Raw genomic sequence first — 21253 nt, forward strand, 5'->3', positions numbered from 1 at the left:
ACAGTAAGTAACATTGGTTTACTGAGCCTCAGCAGTATAACGAAAGACATGTTGAATGTTAGCTTTGATGTCTCTGGGATCTTCAAAAGCTAAATTCAGGAAACCGTTTTTGGTTTATAGCCTGTTGCTGGTCAGGTATGAAGGAACAAATAAGGTTGCATCTGTTGACAGACCTGAAGCACATTCCAGTGGCTTTCTGGTTCCTTATTATTAAGATGCAAGATCAATTTCTTCGCGCTTTCTGTCTGCTCTTCTAGTGGCAGTTTGGATTGAATAGAGGAAAACATACATGAAAATGTACATCTTTATGGTGTTATTGGGTTGTATCTTTTAAGTGTGTAACCATATCCACAGAAAGTATGGGCTCCATTTGAAACCTCTTGGCTATCATAGGTATGTACGTGTTGGGTATCGATGTTCAGTGGGGCTTTAACTTTTCTGATTCTAAAGGAGTGATGCTTGGAGCAATGATAAACCATCTCTTAAAAAAAAATTGGGTTTATACAGTTTAACTATTTAGAATCTGCTTTTGAGAATCTTGGGTGGGTGGCACTGTAGAAATTGTGGCATTACTTCCAAGTTTAGTTTGCTAATCTACAGGATTTACCATTCATGTATTGAAGTACTGTATTTATGATTAGAATTTCACACAGTTTTGTAACTTTAGCTTGCACTGAAGTGGTTGATTTTACTCTCTGCAGTTGCCTAATCTTGTACCACAGCTCGGGGCCTTGTACCAGCTGATGGAGAGCAGGGTGAAAACGCTCCAAAAGCTTTCGCGGCTGCATGGCAAGCTCTTTCTTCTAGTTGCACAGGTAAGGAGTGGATGTCTGGTGCTGTGGGCAGTTACTGAGTGCAAGTTATGCAGGGAATTGGAGGAGAATTCCAAAGATGGTATGCATATTTTACAACTGCCTGTGACTGTGAAAATCCACCTAACTTACATTTCCCTCACTGTTTTACTTGTATCATCAAACACCACTTCACTTCTGAGGTGCAGGCTTATGATTCAGATATTTCATTTAGTGCCCCACAGTTGTATTTGGGGATCTCTCTGGTAAATGGCACTGGTAGGATCTATATTGCTGTCCTATTGGTGCAACACACTGCCCCATCGGCAAGCTAAATGTATTCAGAATCATTCGTATGAATGTTTTCTGTCCTTCAGATAATGGTTGTTGATCCATTTATCTGGGTCAGAGAAATGGTATGGGAATACAAGCTGCCGTATTTACTTAAATGGCAGTAGACTATTAATGAGAAATACCTTTAGTGGATCTCACACTTCTCGACCATCAGCTCAGCTGCTGACACTGCATATACTGTAGAGGATATCTTAGAGGTGAAATCAGCATCTGTGATAGCGGACATGAGTGGACTGCAGCCAACACACAGAGAAAGGGTAGCACAGGTGCCAGCTTTCTGCAGAGCAATTTGTACTGGAGTTCTGCTGCAAAGGAATCAGGTGAGGACTTTGATGGGGTGGTGTTCAGAAACAAAACTGATGAGTATACACATGAAATACTTGGTGCATTGGCAGGCCTACCAGAAAGGCTGTAATCACTGTCAAGGAGCATGGAGGAATCCAACAAAAACTTTGCTCTGGGATTTGTGCAGAGCTTGGAGACCCTTCTTTCCTGGGTGGAAACGGTGGCCAACTCCAATACACTTGTGAATTCAACCACAATCTGATAGCAGATGTTTCAGCTTCCATTACAGTACAAGAAGAAGCTACCCAATGTCTGGGTGCTGCAGTGAAAGCTGACATCATGCAAACTCTGCCTGTTACCATGGAAGCTCAGACTGCTTGCATGTCCTCTGATATCTGTCCTCGAACAGCTTGCTAGGGAAGAGCCATCCTAAGGGAATTGGAAGTGACTCGTTGGAGATCAATCTGCTGTGCTCTGTCAGCATCTGTCCTCCCACCATATCCACTCTACCAGAATCCTTGCTGCTGCGTTACAACCGTCCAACCTAAATTGCTACCACGATGCCAAGATGGTGCAGTCTGAAGCTTGACTTTCTGGGCCAGAACAGTTCACAGCACCCGGAGTTGTCAGCTGTTGTCTCCTCCACTGAAAGTCAGTAGTCTTCCACCAGCCACACTGCAACTGTTTGGATAGCAGAGTGTAGGAGCACGAAGACAAACAAAGCCACATGTAAGATAGACACTAAGAGAACACACAAGGGTAATTAGTTGACTTTTGTATGAAAAACTAGATAGTTTGATATAGTTGGATTGAAATCTTTGGTGTTGATTTTTATTTTGGCATTATAGCCAAGAGCACGTGCATGGTCAGTAACAGAGCTAAGGTGTGGGACTGTTGGTGAAGAGGGAATTTTCATTGTGTTCACTGATGGCAGTCAGCTGAGCTAATCATGGGCAATCCAGCCAGAAAGGAATTGTTTTTGGCTGCCTCTTCCCTTTCTCTTCCTCAGCTGCTCAGTGTACGTCTTAAAATGTTGCAGCAAAAAGTAGCAAGTCTGACAATTGGGAATATTTTAGAAACAAGCAGAGGGCCATCAAAAGGATGGCAGGACAAATTGAGAGAGCAAATAATAAAGCATTCAATATTCTAAGCTTCATTAAGAGGCTATATTATATTTACTGATTTATCCAAAATAGGGTAACCTCTATATTATCCCAATATAGCATCTCAGATCCTGCGATGCCCACCAGGAAAGCAAGGAGGTTATGCTGAACTTGTATCAGACACTTGTAGACCTCAGCTGGAGTATTGCATACAGTTCTGGGTGCTGCATTTTAGGAAGGATGAGATGGCATTGGAGAGAGTTCAGAAGAAGTTTACGAGAATGGTTCCAGGGATGAGAAACTTCAATTATGAAGATAAATTGGAGAGATTGGAACTCTTTTCCTTGGAGGAAAGACTGAGAGGAATTGTGGTATCAGTATTTAAAATAATGAGACACTTGGACAGAGTAGACAGGGGAAACTGTTCTCACTCATGAAAGGATCAGGAACGAGAGGGTACAGATTGGCAAAAGACGAAAAATGATGTGAGCAAAAACCTTTTTCACACAGCAAGTGGTTAAGATCTACAATGCACTGCCTGGAGGAAAACTAAACTGAGGAATTGAAGAAGGAATTAGATGATTATTTGAAAGGAAACAAGGATCTGGAGTAAAGTGTGCAATTTTGGTTTCTTACCTCAAAAGGATCTAAATGGCCTAAACAACTCTTATTTCTTTTGTTGTATTTCAGCTGTGTTGCTAATGAGGTGCAGTTGCTGCCTTTTATTTGAAGGGCCTATGGATCCAATTGCAATAAGGCAATATACATTGTGATGATAGAGAGGCGTACAAGAAGTTCTTAAAATGACAGTGTCCCTTGATGATTTTGGGATTATGGTGTTTATAAATAATGATTTCATATGGAGAATGAGGAAGAGTTCAGCAAAAATGAGTAATCTGCTTTTACCAACAGTCTTCACTCCTTCACCTCACTCGGTACTTCAATTAGGAACAAATCTATTATGTTATTGCACACAAAAAATGGAGGAAATTTTAGATCTGTACGTTGTAGCTCACTGATTTCTGAACTACAATCGTTTCTGTAAAGCTGCATGTAAAACAATTTTCTTTTGATAGGTTATGGCAATTGCTCCATCTCATTATATCTGGCAACGGGGAAGGCCACTGCATCACAGTGGTGCCATCAGAAGGTACACACGAAATGAAGTCAAAATACCTCGGGGTCCTTGTGACACACCAGTTCATTGTTCACTGTGTGGCCAGAAAGAAGGCTTCCTCAGCATGCATCTGTCGTCTTCCTCATCTTGTGAAAGTCTGATAATAACTAAGAATGACTTGTATCGGGATGATCCAGAACAGAATTCAGATGACATGGAACATAATACTTACTATTCCACAGCAGGTAAGAATCATATATCCTGGGAATTTTTTCATGTACTCATCAAAATGAGGGATAGAATCATAGAACTTTCGACATAAGAGAGCAGGAGCCTGTAACACTTCCGTCAGTGCTAGCTGTACATCAACAACAACTTGCATTTATATGGTTCATTTAATATAGTAAAATATCCTAATGCACTTTACAGGAGTGTTTTCGAACTAACTCAACATCGAGTCACAACAGGAGATATTGGGAGAGGTTGCTCATAGTGGTAGGTTTTGAAGAGCACTTTAAAGGAGAGGCAAAGAGGGTTGGGGAGGGAATTCCACTGCTTCGGATCTTGGCAATAGGTGTCAGTGGTGGAGCAATTAAAATCCAGATCTGCAGAACGGTCAAATTTGACTTGAAATGTTAACTCTGTTTCTCTCTCCACTGATGTTGCCAGACCTGCTGAGTATTTCCAGTGCTTTCTGTTTTAAAATTGAGGATGTTCAAGAGGTCAGAATTGAAGGAGCGGAGATATCCAGGGAGGGTTATAAAGCTGGAAGAAATTACAAAATGTGAGTGATGCTATGAAGGAATTTCAAAGAAAAGATGAGAATTTTAAGATAGAGATGTTGCTGAACTGAACCTTCCAACAGTTGGCTCATAGCTGCTGTATTATTTGGATTGACTTCGGTACTTGCTGTAAGTGATTCTAATTGAATAAACTTCTTTGGTAGTTTAGATTAAACAAGTAGAAACAAACAGCAGTATTGGAAATATCTTCAAAATCTGATAAAGACAGTAGCAAAGAGCTAGAATTGTCTTGATTGTCCAGGAAGGAAATGAACAAATTGTTTTCATAGAAAGTACTTTTTTCAGGGAAACTGCACAAGCACAAGGAGAAAAGAAAGCATTGGTACAAGTTTGAGACTAAAGAAAAAGAGCATCAGCTACAGAGTGTAAATTGACACATTTGGTTTGCAGTGTAGGATTGGTTGCATGTTGGAGACAGTACATATACCTCTGACCTAAGTTTAGATAGAATGTCCTGAGCACTTACGGTTTCTTGTCATTAAGAAGTTTTATTAGGGAGGAACTAGCACAATGTTTTCAGGTCTTCTGCACATGAACCGGCCAGAGAATGGCCGCACATGCACAGTTGGTGTCTTTCACCATCTTTAGGTTAGGAACTCAGATCTCCTGCGCATGCGCCGAAAGGAAGTGGTCACGCATGTGCTGTTCATCCATTCTTATGTCATTTTGCCAGGAATCGGTCCTGCACACATGAGTAGAATGAGAAGAAAAGTGAAATGGTGCAAAACTACACATCAAGTGACCTGAACCAGAGCACCATTGAAAAGAATGTGTCCCAGGGAGCAGGGCATGGGGGAGTTGGGGAGAAACAGGAGAAGGTCCCAAACCAAAGAGTGGGACAGGAAGAGGTCCCAGAAGAAAGTCCCAGGCAAAAGCAAGGATCAGAGACAGATCCAATTGAGTTAACATAAACAACAGGAGCAGAGAAAAAAGGCTTCAAGTTAAAGAGTGAGCTGCAGGGAGCAGACCTGAAGCAAAGTGGGCTCAGGAGAAGCCCAGGAGATCTGAAAGGGCAGCAACTCTGCTGTGGACCGTAAAGACAAAATACCCTTTTAGAGTAGTAGTGTTCAGCTTGGCATGGCCCAAAGAGCTGAAAATATTCTTCAAAGGTGAAACATGAGCGTACTAGGAAATCCAGGGAAAAGGAGATCGAAACCTGGAGGTGGATTTTTGGCAATGCCGTCTAAGTGGGAGTACCAAGTTGGCACTCTGTCATCCCATTGGGGAGGTTTCCCTTATGCAGTTGAGGGGTTTGTGCCTACATTGGCGGTGGGGAATATGGGGAGTCTCAGTGCTTGGATGATGTAGGGGACCTGATCTTTCAGGGGTTTGGGTGCGAGGGGGGTGCCTCTATTCATGTTCCCCATGATTGCTGGAGGCCCGATGTTCGTGGGGGAGGTGCCTTTAACTCAGCGTTGAGGTTGTTTGCCATTGAGTTTAGCCCCTACTCTTGCTGGGTGTGCGATCATCACCAGCACTGTGAATTACACCGAGTGCTGTCTGATCAGGCTAGAAATGGTAGATGTGAAACCAGCAAGTTCCACACAACTTTTATTTCCTGCTCCAGCATTCTGTGCAATTCTGGGAAAAATTCCACCCTTTAATGCGATACTGAGGGATTTGAGAAAGGACTTTTTCTTTTACACAACAAAAGACATCCCGGAACTCACTAGCTAGGAGGATGTTTGAAGCAGAGATCATCAATGATATCAAAAGGAAATTGGATAGGCACTTGAGGGAAATAAACTTGCAGGTTTACAGGGATAGAGGGAATAGGACCGAGTGGATTACTCTACAGAGAATCAGCACAGACTCAACGAGCTAAATGGCCTTGTTCTATGCAAATATAACTCGATAATACTATTTTGGTGATGATCTCTGCTTAGTCCAGCTATCCTGTTCATAACAATTCTTAAGTTTGTTTGTGATGTCGCGCTTCACTCTTTTATATGACCACTGACCAGATACATTTTCAAATTTTCCCCTCTATCATTCGATTTTCTTTTAGACGATCAATCTGAACAAACCGGGGAAAGAAAATACAACCTTGCTGTAAAGGACAGATCCATGGACTGGTTTACTGGAAATGAGGAGTGAGGATACCTTGCAAAAATAACTGGATTCATGTCACCAGAAATGCATCGCAAACAAGAGAGAACAACATCCTACATTTGATAAAATAATAATCAAGTCCCTTCTCCTGGAAGTGTGATGGAAATGTCAAACAGAGGATAACTGACAATTCTCTGTTAATTAAAAGGGGCTCAGGTGACAAGGGGCGGCACGGTAGCACAGTGGTTAGCACCGCTGCTTCACAGCTCCAGGGACCTGGGTTCGATTCCCGGCTTGGGTCACTGTCAGTGTGGAGTTTGCACATTCTCCTCGTGTCTGCGTGGGTTTCCTCCAGGTGCTCCGGTTTCCTCCCACAGTTGTGCGGGTTAGGTTGATTGGCCAGGTTAAAAATTGCCCCTTAGAGTCCTGAGATGCGTAGGTTAAAGGGATTCGCGGGTAAATATGTGGGGGTAGGGCCTGGGATTGTGGTCGGTGCAGACTCGATGGGCCGAATGGCCGCCTTCTGCACTGTCGGGTTTCTATGATTCTAGAACATTATCCATGAAAGTGAAGGTCAGTCACTTTATATTTGTTGTCCAAATCCAGGTGTAATTATTGCCTTAAATTCACCCAGCTGCTCTTTGGACTGCTCAGAAATATTCAAGTTAGTGACTTTTTTAAAAAAAATTCTTGCCCACTTTGTTGTCATTTCAGTTTGTGGAACTGGAAAACATACTGAATTTGTGACAAATAGTTGATATTAGTTGCTGTAAATTTCAGTACCTTGTACATGCAGTTATAGAAGGCATATACACATGGTCAGTAATCAACTGAAGACCATTTTTCACTGAGTCCACATATCCGACAGCACTGATATTGACCTTCCTGTCAGAACATCAAGAAAAAATAAGGGGACTAACAAGTGGCACTGGTATAAATGAAGACTCGACCTTGAACCCCACAAAAATATTAAATAGGTTGTTAAAACTTACATCAGGAATTTTCATGACCATACAGTCACTACCATTGTAAACGAGTGGTCAAAATTCTGGTAACATATAGTGACCAATAGATTGAAACTGGAAGGCTGGATTTTGGCCTTGGTGCTTCTAATAGCTTTTTAAATCTCTTTTATGTTGTATGGTTGCTATTTCAAAGTCCTTTGCTACCTGTTAACTGAGAAACATGTAGTTCTTTATTAACATGAAACTATTTTGCTCGCCTTTTTATGTTCAAATGATTCTTTGATATTGTTTTTGTTATCTTTTATCCTGCCACACTGTAAATACTTAAAAATGTAAAAGTATCACGATATAAGCTGCATGAATAAATAAGAAAATACACTTTTTATTTTGTTTATCATGGTGACTGAGTACAGCTTAGAACTTAACAACACATTCAATCTTCACGATTCCACAGCTCCTAGGTATTTTTTCCACTGTTGTGTCGAGTAGAATATAAAGGGGCAGGTCTAAATTTTCTTAATTTGACAAGGAAAGCTGGTGGGGAAAATAAAGACAGAACAGTGAGTTTGATGAGAATCACTTGCGACAGTTAGAATAACTTCTATTTGCACAAAATCTGTGCCCTGGCCAATCATTCAGTAAAGTGTTTCAGACCCATTGCAGCCTTAAAGTTTATTTATTTGTGTCACAAGTCGGTTTGCATTAACACGGCAATGAAGTTACTGTCAAAATCCCCTAGTCACCACACTCCGGCGCCTGTTCGGGTACACGGAGGGAGAATTTAGCATGGCCAATGCACCTAACCAGCATGTCTTTCAGACTGTGGGAGGAAACTGGAACAACCGGAGGAAACCCACGCAGACATGAGGAGAACATGCAGACTCCGCACAGACAGTGACCCAAGCCAGGAATCGAACCCGGGTCCCTGGCGCAGTGAGACAGCAGTGCTAACCACTGTGCCTTCTGCTGGTGGACTTCCGTGATGCCCCTGTGTTCTAAATGTTGAAGGCCTCTTTCACCTACCCTACCCCAAGAAACCTAGCATTCCAGCAGCAGGGTGCTATTAGCCAAACAAAGCTAGTAAATTGTGCCCCATTCTGCAAAACACCTTCTCATTTTGCACTGTAATTACCAATCTACTACTTAGCAGGGGACTGTCTTGGAAAGTTTAACCCACTTTATATAAACATTTGCTAAAGGCCAGGGCCAGAACTTTCCTCTTGAGATTTTCCCCACCTTTGGCAACTTCAGTTGAAATCCTGTTTTGTGTATAAATGGGGGTTCCCTTCAAGTTCCATCACCGTTACAGCAAGAGAAGGAAATACCCTGAAGGAGGAAATTTTCCAGAAAACCATATTTGTATCATCAAACATATTTACATATTGGACTAATTGGCACCACTCATAACGGGCCAACAATGCAGAGGGGCACCCCCGGATGGATATTCGATCGGGTCCCCCCCCTGCACAGCTGAGAGACTCACGAATTTCAGAAACTACGGAAGATCCCTAATCTGCCTAGCAACAGCGCAGCTGCATTTTAAACTGGCCAAGGCAGACATAAAAATCTGATAAACTAAGAGATAAGGATAAAAGGTTAAGAATGAAATACCCCAGACACCCAACAGGACAGGATGACATTAACACTCAATCTCACAAGCAGGAAACACAGACACGGAACAATAGGATCAATTTAAATAAGAGGACACATAGAGATGGTAATGGGAAACGCATTTAGACACCGGGGCAGGACCAAGTAATCCCATTAACACGAACACACACCATACAAATGCTAATCCATGAAACTTCCTAGGGACTTTTGAAACTGACAGACCACTTTATACATTGTGTAAAAAAAGGCATAATCAAATGTTCCCGCGCGAATTTTGGATCCCTATAAAGATCCAGAGCTGATGTGATTTAATTGAGATCAACGTGGCCAAGCCACTGTTTCTGAGCTGGCTACGGGGGTCTCCCTAGAATCCTAGTAAATTGTACAATAAAGACACGCTTTGAACCTTGATTTGCGACTCAACTTCTATTCTGCACTGGTAAGGGATATTTCCCTACAACAAAATGGCGTAGTCACGGCAGGATTTGATATCTGACTTCTGACTGATGGCCACAGTTTGAAAGTCGGGATCAAATTTAAACGAATCTGATACAAATCCAGAGCAGGCAAAGGCGAGTGCAGGTCTCCGTTCAAAGTGAGGTACCTTTAAGGGTTAGGGTTTGTCTGTTTTAAGTATTGTTGTCTTGTAGAACTGTATAATCTTGCCTAAGTTTTTAAATTGAAACAGAAGTCCGCACTAAAGAGGTACAGGTCAGAACGACCGCGTGGAAAAAGGTAAGTAACTTTTAACTTTAATAGGAGTAAAGGACCAGAGGTAAAGATAGCAGGTTTTGGGCTATGTGATAACAGGAATTAAGACTAATATAAAGATAAATACCGCATGCAGAACTAATTGGTGTAACTAACCCAGGATTGTAAATGAAACCGCTGTCTGTGCCAAGGCAATAGGACAAGGGAGTGCTTGACTCAAGGTGCCCTACCCTAAACTGGACGTTAAGAGGAGAAATCTCCCACGCTAAGGTTGGGTTTTGAAGTGGGCGCTAAGAGGCACAGGCACTCAGGGTGCAAGGCACGGACAGTGTAAATCGGGTAACAACACTGACTCTGAAGGGACGAACAACCTCAGAGTCGATACAGTTACTAACTATAACAGGGGCTTTGATAACAGAATACATGTGTGTAAGTGTTGAGGAAAAGGGGACCCGATCCATCCTGACCAAGAGACACGACGACGGAGGATCCATTAGGGACCCGGGCGGAGTTTGATAACCTTGTTCGTCTGTAGGGAACACCACAGCCCATAGCAGGATACCCGGTTTTGGGGTAACGGATCAACCCTGCTAGTGGGGGTGGTGGCCGAGCGGGAGGCGTTGTACTTAGAGGGGCTGGGAACAGGGGCGGACAAACCCACTAAACAACCAGCACACATCCCAATAAGACAACACAAAATAGTCCAAGCGTGAGGTGTCAGGAATAGTTGGGGGAGCCCAGGGGAAAGAGACCCACTGGAACCTCACTACGAGGCCCTACAGCAATACAGACGGTGCTGGGGCAGTATCAGTGACAGGAGATAAGGGAGAGAGTTGAGGCACTTTTACTGTAGCAGCCAGCATACGGGGGTTGCAGGACTGCTAGACAGAAAAATGGCAGACCACGTTGTTAAGGGAGAAACTGCAGTAGCTCTCATTTTGAAGTATCTGTTAGCCAGAGAAGCGATTGTTGCAAAGATGAAACGGAACGGGTGGAACGCATCACAAACTTTAGAAGATCAAAGAAAGTGGGTAGACGGAGTTAAACGGGACAAAACAAAAGTAATGGGAGTAATATTAGTGACCCAGTTAGCTGGACTAATTGAGGAAGTAAATGCCTCAATGGAGGAGAGACACAAAGAGACAGAACAAATTAAAGTATTACAGGAGAGAGTGAGGGAATTAGAACACAGAAGACACACTGCGGAGATAACGCAGAGATCAGAGGAAACGGACCCTCGGCGCCCATACGAGTCAGTGCAGAAACATACAGCCACTCCAGCATCAGAAGAAAACGTAGAAAATTATAATCTAGCGCCAGTCACGAGAGGAGGGACGTTAGCACAACCAAAGGCAACCTATAAGCCTTTTACGCCAGGGGAAAGGCAGCAGATGGATAGGAGAGATCTTAGTTTTTGTATTTCAGTGTGTTTGTGAGATCTGGTAGCTTGTCGAATGTAGGTGGTTGTTGTTGTAATTAGATTGAGAGCAGGGAGCTCTTTGTTCCTGTGGAATGTTTGCTACAGGCAGTGGGTGCAGTACATTGCACCTTGGTTTAGCCTCAGGGGGCTGGGAGAGTGTTAAAACTGTTAAAGATTAAAGTGATAGGATTTCTTGAATTTACTTCTGCTTTGAGTTAATTACAGTTTGGAAGAAAGAAGAATAAGAGCGATTGTCTTAATCAATGTTCTGTATTCTCTTTGAATGTTTTACACTCATCCCAGTCTGAAATGATAAGTTTGAATGAAAAAGGATGTACTGTGGAATGACTTTTGGAAGCTTCCATGTGTGTGTGTGTGTGTTTAAACAAAGTGGTTGCGTGAATGCTTTGTTGTTGTTTGTTTTAATGTTAAGAAAGGATTTAAACCTTGGAAGGAAGCATGTGCTCTTTCCTTTGTCTTGAAGTAGAAATTATAAGAGTTAGTTGAGGAGTTAAGAGAAGAAAATAAGTTATTTTGTGGAAAGGTAGAAAAGCAGGAACAAAAGACTGAGGTCTATGAATTAGTTTAAAGTGTATCAAGTCAGTGAAATACAGTATTAATCGCAGAATATCGCGATTTGCGAACGTCAGATAGTTTAGTATTCTGAACTAGTTAAAATTATGTTCTGCCGTCGGAATTTCATGAGCCATCAAGGTTCAAGGTTTGCCAAATATAAAAGCACTGCAAAGCTTAAAACCTAGCCAGTTAAGAAACCAAAATGTTCCTAATCAAATAACTGGTATGTATTGTACCTGCTTTGATTTTGATTCGGCGCCTGTTACTTTTCCTAGAGTGCGGGGGTTTCGATCTGGAGCTCAGTTTAAAAAAAAAGAAACGGCTTAAATTAAAAGGGTTTGGATATCACGGGTACGATGTGTAAAGTGGTATGATACAACTGCCGCTTGATTATTTTTATTATACAGTATAGCACTGCCATATAGACACAAGAATAACATCAAATCCTGAAAAGCCTTAACCAACTTTGTATGATATATTCATATACTATATTGGGCATTGATAAAGACATAATTATTTTGTGAAGTACTGTGGTGTAGCGCTTGCACGCAAACAAATGATCAAATTAGAGATAGTGTAAGAGTACTCATATAAAGATCGGAGCTGTATGGCATGTGATTTTAATGGGGAAAGCGATGTCTTTTGATAAGATTACATACAAATGAATGGATGTCCAATTGCAGCCAAAAAAGGCCAGTACAAAGTGTTATTTAATTCACACTAAGCTTGCTATGGATGGGGGATGCCAATTCAAGTTGATTCGGACCAGGGAACACATTTCACAGGAAAGGTTATGAAAAACATTTGCCAACTATTAGGAATAAAACAAAAATTTCACATCCCCTATCACCCACAAAGTTCCGGGATGGTGGAGAGGATGAATCGGACTCTAAAAATAACAATGGCAAAAGCAATGCAATCCTCAGGTAGAAATTGGACAGAAGTCCTACCTGCAGTTCTGATGAGGCTTAGGGCGACCACAAATCGAACTACCGGCTTGACTCCATACGAGCTGATGACCGGGCGAGCAATGCACTTACCCGAAAACATTATTACAGGCTGGACAGATGTGGGTCCGATAAAAGATAGGATCCGACAATACATCCGAGACCTTAGCACCCAATTGAAGGGGATGCGCCGGTCCGTAATTTCTAATCAGGCACAGGTCGACGCAGAGGGGGACTCAGAAATATTACCAGAAGTCCCAAAAGCCGGGAGCCGGGTATTAACAAAAGTGCTTCCTGCAAAACCAGGATTTGCCCCAAGATGGCACGGACCTTACGAGGTCATTATTAGCGGAGATACCTGTGCCTGTATAGATATAAGGGGACAGGGGGTCTGGAAACACTGGACCCAATTAAAACTATATGAGGACAAATGAACTAAAAAATACCGTTTTGCTCATTCAACTTCCACAGGAACCAGGACCAGATCTACGATCAAGACATCGGAACCAACTACTTTTAATTTGATTGCCTGTTTATTTTCTGTATATACTGTAATTGTAAAATACTGTTGAAAAAAAAAAGAGCGATATGGGAACAGGGACATATCTGATAATAACCCTGACCATTGTAAATACACTCCAACATATGGGGGTTAGGGGAGCAGAACCACCAATCATGGAAGGAAACCTATTCCTGAAAACACACATCCAGATCTATGGGAATAGGACCGCTTGTTACCCCTCAGCGCGATCAGTAAACTCCCTATTCATCGCAACACCAGGGTGGCTCCCACAAGAGTTATTCACTATTGACACATCGGGGGCACCCTGCAAAGAACATATTGGGTACTTTAAGCAAGGGATACAAGGAAGGTGTGTAGAGCTCACTGAGCCGGGAATTCTAAGGGGGACGGGACCCCAACCGGAGGAGACACATGGGAACTACCCACAATGTTTTAAGGGAGAGGGATGGGGGTGCGTGCATGCCTTTGTCCCTAAAAATGATTCGTGCGCTGAGGCACATTGTGCTCTCCAGGAGTGCCGGGTCCGGGAAGGACACTTCACTTGTGACTGCAAGCAACAAAAATGCATTGCAGTCACCGCGGGTAGGCAGCTTATGTGTGGCAAGTGCAACAGCACCCACGTAAGCTCAGCCTCGGGGACATATCCATTTGATTCTCGCCAAGAGGTACAATCAAGTGGACAGTCAAGGGGGAGGGAAGGTTCCACAAGATGGGGCCATGCGGTCAAACGACCCCGGGGTAATGCATGTTATCGGGTTAAAGACGGGTACGTGTTTTTATTTAAAAATGTATATACGACGGCCACAGACAGGCCTCCAAGGTTCTTTTCCGTAGGGACAATCAGACCTCTCACGGTTCCATGCCCAAGTGAAGGGCATGTCCAGAAACGCATAGTGACCAGGGCCATCAGCGCAGAATTTTGCTCCGACTGGCAGGCCCCTGTCACACTAGGGTCTTCTTTAGGATATGGATTTCTGGGGACACTATCCCTGGGAGGCGCCGCAGGGGTGATCAGTGCCAGTAATAGGAACTTCTTCATATGTGGACTGACCATTTTAGGAAACAACACCCTACAAGCATTAGGCGCAATTGACCAAGAACTCGCAGAACTCAGACTATACACACAACAAACGAGATATGCGGTGGACTATCAGCTAGCCAGACAAGGGGGGGTATGCACCATCATCAAGGAAAAATGCATCACATACGTACACGACGAGACACTAAACATAACAGCAGCCATGTCCGGGATACAAAAGCAATTGGATAACTTTAAACAGGGGTTAACAGGGACTGATGGGTGGTTAGGATGGCTGTTTAACACAGTTTGGGGAGCATATATTATGAAGGGATTAATCCTAGTAGTAGCCATCCTGTTCACACTCTGCCTTGGCCTAACCTGTATTAAAGTGATATGTGCAAATATTACATCAAGAATGCTACCCACTGCCAGTATCCAGATGCAAGAACTTAACAACGACACAGTAGAAGAGGAACAACGGCAAGGACAACAGCTGTACAAATCACTGTTCCTCTGAAGGTCGTCCATGGGGGGTCAGCCATGAATGGGACCCCCTGGACGAGAGGAGGGACTGAAGGAGGAAATTTTCCAGAAAACCATATTTGTATCATCAAACATATTTACATATTGGACTAATTGGCACCACTCATAACGGGCCAACAATGCAGAGGGGCACCCCCGGATGGATATTCGATCGGGTCCCCCCCTGCACAGCTGAGAGACTCACGAATTTCAGAAACTACGGAAGATCCCTAATCTGCCTAGCAACAGCGCAGCTGCATTTTAAACTGGCCAAGGCAGACATAAAAATCTGATAAACTAAGAGATAAGGATAAAAGGTTAAGAATGAAATACCCCAGACACCCAACAGGACAGGATGACATTAACACTCAATCTCACAAGCAGGAAACACAGACACGGAACAATAGGATCAATTTAAATAAGAGGACACATAGAGATGGTAATGGGAAACGCATTTAGACACCGGGGCAGGACCAAGTAATCCCATTAACACGAACACACACCATACAAATGCTAATCCATGAAACTTCCTAGGGACTTTTGAAACTGACAGACCACTTTATACATTGTGTAAAAAAAGGCATAATCAAATGTTCCCGCGCGAATTTTGGATCCCTATAAAGATCCAGAGCTGATGTGATTTAATTGAGATCAACGTGGCCAAGCCACTGTTTCTGAGCTGGCTACGGGGGTCTCCCTAGAATCCTAGTAAATTGTACAATAAAGACACGCTTTGAACCTTGATTTGCGACTCAACTTCTATTCTGCACTGGTAAGGGATATTTCCCTACAACAACCCCAAGCAGATTTCTGATCTATACAAGTAGTGCTCATGCCTCACATCCTTTTCTGATGAAAGGAGTGTCCAAAGAACCTCAAAAGAACAATAGAGGAATATCATCTTTTTTTAATGTCGCTGTTACGGGCACAGAAAACTGCAATGAAGAATTTGGATAATGAAGAATAGCAAAAACAAGTTGGAGTGGATAGAAATATAGCAAATGTAGTTCATAGAATCCCTACAGTGCAGAAGGAGGCCATGCGGCCCATCGAGCCTGTACCGATAACAATCCCACCCAGGCCCTATGTAACTCCCTGTATTTATCCTGCTAATCCATCTGATGTGATTTATTATTGTCACATGTATTAGTATAGAGTGAAAAATATTGTTTCTTGCACGCTAAACAGACAAAACATACCACACATAGGAAAGGAGAGAGTGCAGAATGTAGTGTTACATTCATAGATAGGGTGTAGAGAAAGATCAACTGAATGCAAGGTAGGTCCATTCAAAAGTCTGATGGCAGCAGGGAAGAAGCTGTTCTTGAGTCAGTTGGTATGTGACCTCAGACTTTTGTATCTTTTTCCCGACAGAAGAAGGTGCAAGAGAGAATGTCCAGGGTGCGTGGCGTCCTTAATTATGCTGGCTGCTTTGCCAAGGCAGCGGGAACTGCAGACAGAATCAATAGATGGGAGGCTGGTTTGCGTGACGGATTGGGCTACATTCATGACCTTTTGTAGTTCCTTGCGGTCTTGGGCAGGGCAGAAGCCATATCAAGCTGTGATACAACCAGAAAGAATGCTTTCTATGGTACATCTGTAAAAGTTGGTGAGATTGTAGCAGACATGCCAAATTTCCTTACTCTCCTGAGAAAGTAGAGGCATTGGTTGGCTTTCTTAACTATAGTGTCAGCAAGGGGGGACCAGGACAGGTTGCTGATTTGGACACCCAAAAACCTGAAGCTCTCAACCATTTCTGTAGACAGGGGCATGTTCACTACGCTTCCTGAAGTCGATGACTGCTTCGTTTTGTTAACATTGAGGGAGAGCAGTTCACCAGATTCTCTCTCTTTCCTCTACTTTGTCTCATTATTGTCTGAGATCAACCCACAACGGTGGTGTCATCAGCACACTTGAAAATCGAGTTGGAGGGGAATTTGGCCTAGTATAAGGAGTATAGTAAGGGGCTGAGGACACAGCCTTGCGGAGCACCAGTGTTGAGGATGATCGTGGAGGTGGTGTTGTTGCCCATTCTTACTGACTGCGGTCTGTGGGTTAGGAAGTCTAAGATCAAGTTGTAGAGGGAGAAGCTCAGCCCCAGACCACAAAGCTTGAAGATGAGTCTTGTAGGAATAATGGTGTTAAAGGCTGAGCTATAGTCTATGAACAGGTGTCCTTGTTATTGAGCTGTTCCAGGGTTGAGTGCAGGGCCAGAGAGATGCCATCTGCTGTGGACCTGTTGTGGCGGTAGGCGAACTGTAATGTTTCCAGGTAGTCCGGGAGGCTGGAATTGATTTGTGCTGCAACGAGCCTTTCGAAGCACTTCATAATGATAGATGTGAGAGCCACCGGACAATAGTCATTAAGGCGCGCTGCCTGGCTTTTCTGTGGTACCAGGTTGATGGTCGTCTTTTTGAAGCAGGTGGGGACCTCAGATTGGTGTAAAGAGAATTGAAGATGTCTGTGAATATCTCCACCAGCTGGTCCGCACAGGATCTGCGTGCTCGTCCGGGTACCAGTCGCTTTCCATGGGTTGACTTTTGAGAAGGCTACTCTGATGTCGGCAATGATGACCTCGGATATGGGTTCGGCCGAGACATCCGGAATGAAGGGCATGCTCTCGCTGACCTCTTGCTCAAAACGTGGCTAGCGTGGGATTCTAGCTTGGTCCGGTACTGTCTTTTGGCATCTTTGATGGATTTCCTTAGATCGTGTCTGGCTTTCTTATATAGGTCAGCCTGACTTGAACGCCTCAGACCTGGAATTCAGCAGGCAGTGGACATCCCTGTTCATCCATGATTTCTGGTTGGGAAACACGCAGATTTGCTCCTTTGGCACAGAGTCTTCTACATACTTACTAATGAAGTCAGTTACTGTAGTGGCGTACTCATTCAGACTGGTCGCGGAGTTTTTAAATACTGACCAGTCTGCTGACTCTAAGCAGTCCTGTCGGAGATCATCTGATTCCTCAGACCAACATTGCACAACTTTCTTTGGTAGATTCTCCCGCTTCAGTTTTTGCTTGTAAGCCGGGAGTAGGAGCTAAGGGTCAATTTAGCATGGCCAATTCGCCTAACCCACACATCTTTGGAGTTTGGGAGGAAACCGGAGCACCTGGAGGAAACGCACGCAGACACAGGGAGAACGTGCAAACTCCGCACAGACAGTCACCTGAGGCCGGAATTGAACCTGGGTCCCTGGTGCTCTGAGGCAGCAGTGCTAACCACTGTGCCACCCGGGGTGCCTTAATGATGGCATGGATGTGTGGTCAGAAGCTCAACTCGGATCAATTATGACAACAATGTTGCATACAGACTGAATCAGCCTCAGACAATTACCAGGAAGAGGAACAGATTCAGTAGTCAGTTAACAAGAGTCTGTGGTTCTAGTCTTCCTGATATTCAATTATATTTGATTTCTGCTCATGCAGTAATGTACGTCACATGTACAGTTTGACAGTTTTGAGATGGTGAAGGGAGCTGGTCATGAGGTAGAACTGGGTGTCGTCACTGTACATTTGGACACTGGTATTGTGTTTGTGAACGATGTTGCAATGGGGCAGCATGTGAATGAGAAATAGGAAGAGGCCGAGAATAGAGCTTTGGGGGATACCAGAGGCAACGGGACAGAAAGAGGAAAAGAAACAATTGCAGCTGATTCTCTGACTGAAATAGAATAAATAAGAAGCCAAGTAACTGCAGTCAAACCCGAGGGCCCAAGGCTGGACAATTCACATTTTGAAAGTGCAACTATAAGCGAATTTGGAGAGTATTTTTTCCAGGGATGTAAGTTAGTAGGGTTTGTGGGGGGAAGCAGGGAGAGACATATTGGGGAAGGATGGAGAATCATTGGAAAAGGATGGTGGAGTCAACTCTACCAAAGGTTACAAACAGCTCAAAAAGGAAGAGGAGGGATAGGAAATCAGTGTGAAAGTCGGAAACTATCATTTGTGACGTTGAATAGTGCCATTTGGGTTCTGTTACCGAGACAGAATGCTGTGTTGAGGAATACAAAGATGGAGTTCCAAGAAAGATGGGTCTGGCTTTGGGAGGCAACAGCATCACTGAAAAGCTTGAGAGGAAAGATTTTCTGTTGAGGGGCTTTTGGAGACTGGGCCTAAGGTTTTATGAGCAGAGGAGTGACGATGGCAGATCTGAAGGAGGGTAGGACAGTATTTGAGGAGGGGGAACCATTCGCAATAACAATTAACATGGAAGGGATGCGGGGTGGTCAGCAGTTAGTGGGACTGGGGTCGAGGGAGCCAAAGGTGATTCCAACAGAAGATGAGCTTGGAGAGCATGAGGGGAGATAGGAGAGAAAGACTTGAGTTAAGTTCTATGGTGGGGGAGGACCTTGAAGATAGACTTGATGGTGTGGCGAGCTGGCAAAGGCAGCTGATCAGATTATCTTAATTTTAATGACAAATAAATCCACGAGCTCCTCTACATTGTTGGAGGTGAGGTGTTTAAGGAGACGGCTTGTGGTAGAGAAAATAAATCAGAGGTTAGCTTTGCTTTCCAGTCCAGTCCTGGAATAGTGAGCATTCTTGGCAAATGAGAAGCAGGACCCGAGAGTGCTTTATCTACTGCAGTATCTAAGGGCGGCACGGTAGCACAGTGGTTAGCACTGCTGCTTCACAGCTCCAGGGTCCCGGGTTCGATTCCCGGCTCGGGTCACTGTCTGTGTGGAGTTTGCACATTCTCCTCGTGTCTGCGTGGGTTTCCTCCGGGTGCTCCGGTTTCCTCCCACAGTCCAAAGATGTGCGGGTTAGGTTGATTGGCCAGGTTAAAAATTGCCCCTTAGAGTCCTGGGATGTGTAGGTTAGAGGGTTAGCGGGTACATATGTGGGGGTAAGGCCTGGGTGGGATTGTGGTCGGTGCAGACTCGATGGGCCAAATGGCCTCCTTCTGCACTGTAGGGTTTCTATGATTTCTATGTAGACCAGCCTGTGATCTGTCATATTAATTTGAGTCTTGAAATACAAGAGAGGAGTGCTTTACCCCGGGGGTACAACCAGGGTTGAGAAAGGCCAGTGGTTTTAATGGGGCATCATGAGGTTGTGTGTGAAGAGATCAGCAGCTGCAGAATTGTGAATATCAGGCCAAAGGCTCGACAATTCAGATCTTGAAAAGGTAACTGTGAATTAGGAGAGAGCTTTTCTGCAGGGTTGAAAGATAGGATTGGTGGCAGTTGTAAGGGTGGAGGGGTAGAGCAGAGGGATGTGGGTGGAGAGTGATATAAGAAAATGATATCACTTTATCCGTGATTAACATGATAGGCGTATTAGGGCCAAGTGAGATTGTAAGGTCGAGGGAGTAGTCATGAATATGAGTCAGGGAGTTTCTATGCAGGGAGAGATTAAGAGAGTATAGAAGTGCGGTGAACTCCTAAGAGAGGCTGAGAGCATGATAGGTTGTCATAGTGGACAAACTCACCGAGGGTGACAAATCACTGGCAGCAGTCTGAGGGAGTAACACGGTGGAGATATATATCTTGGAGAGATTTTTATGGTACTTGGATGGCCAGGAGACCACAGCAATGTTAAGAGAGAGGTAAAGAACAGTGAGATGGGTACTGCAGTATCTAAGGGTCGAATTTTGAGCCCATCTCTGCCACGAGCATAAATGGTGACGCAGCACCAAATCCTGCGAGAGTGGGAAACGAGATTCGCACTGGCGATTTTCCCTGCCCCTCGCCAGTGACAGAGTGGAAACCTTATTAAATACATTTTTATGCATTTAAATATTATTAACAAGCCTCCCCACCACATCATCCCCCCCTTATTGAATATTCATATCTTGCCGACGTGACGTCACAACGGCTTTGTAAGAATGGGATTCAGTTGAGGGGATCCCGCCTGGGGGCGCCAAGGAAAGTATAGCCTCCTGGGAGAGAGGGACATGCCGGGGGGCGGGGGGGGGGGGGGGGGGGGGCAGTGCCAGGGGAAGGCCCTCTGGGGACCCCCATTGGGGAGGTTCCCCTTATGTGTGGTGGGGGGGGCAGATGCCTGAGAAGAGGGTTGCAGTGAGGGGGGGAACCATGCCCGCGATACTGCTGCAGTGGTGGGGAGAGGGGGAGAATGCTTCCCGATGTGCGTGTGAGTGATGGGGGGAGAAGAAGAGCCCTCGATACCTCAGTGGTGGGGGGTGGGTCCTCTGTGTCCGTGGGTGGTGTTTAATTCCACCTTTGCGCCCTGATCTCTATGGGGCCAGCCTTGCCACCAGAATGACAGCATAAACCATACCCCCAGGTTTTCTGTGCCAGAAAGTCCGATCTGAAAACTCAGCTGTGCATCTCATAGAGTCATAGAGGATTACAGCATGGAAACAGGCCTTTCGGTCCAACTTGTCCATGCCGCCCCTTTTTTTAAAACGACTAAGCTAGTCCCAATTACCCACGTTTGGCCCATATCCCTCGATACCCATCTTACCCATGTAACTGTCTAAATGTTT

General features: G+C 44.2%; 2 protein-coding genes and 1 non-coding gene across 6 annotated transcripts in view; 2 read left to right on the forward strand and 1 right to left on the reverse strand.

Annotated features, from left to right (window-relative positions):
* The first annotated feature begins 154 nt into the window (after positions 1-154).
* Positions 155-7853, forward strand: LOC144488007 (speedy protein A-like). Its single transcript, XM_078206025.1, has 4 exons — positions 155-393; positions 702-815; positions 3610-3895; positions 6462-7853. The coding sequence occupies exons 2-4, from the start codon at positions 744-746 to the stop codon at positions 6548-6550; spliced, it is 447 nt and encodes a 148-aa protein (XP_078062151.1). The 5' UTR covers positions 155-393; positions 702-743; the 3' UTR covers positions 6551-7853.
* On the forward strand, positions 156-289 carry LOC144488009 (small nucleolar RNA SNORA31). Its single transcript, XR_013496506.1, has one exon. It is a non-coding gene; the product is annotated as a small nucleolar RNA SNORA31 (small nucleolar RNA).
* The window catches only part of LOC144488005 (tRNA (adenine(58)-N(1))-methyltransferase, mitochondrial-like), a 43167-nt gene continuing 29746 nt past the window's right edge, over positions 7833-21253 (reverse strand). The window contains exons 7-9 of one of the 4 annotated variants that reach the window (XR_013496504.1): positions 12025-12080; positions 8707-8796; positions 7833-8004 (exon numbers count right to left, since the gene is read on the reverse strand). Coding sequence is in view for 2 of the 4 variants with exons in the window: in XM_078206023.1 (XP_078062149.1) it covers positions 7928-8004 (77 nt within the window). In the remaining 2 variants the exon portion in view is untranslated. The remainder of the gene's footprint in view (positions 8005-8706; positions 8797-12024; positions 12081-21253) is intronic. The other 3 variants (XR_013496505.1, XM_078206024.1, XM_078206023.1) reach the window with 3 other exon arrangements.

Source organism: Mustelus asterias, unplaced genomic scaffold (genome assembly GCF_964213995.1).
Source record: "Mustelus asterias unplaced genomic scaffold, sMusAst1.hap1.1 HAP1_SCAFFOLD_1197, whole genome shotgun sequence".
NCBI classification, from domain to species: Eukaryota; Metazoa; Chordata; class Chondrichthyes; order Carcharhiniformes; family Triakidae; genus Mustelus; species Mustelus asterias.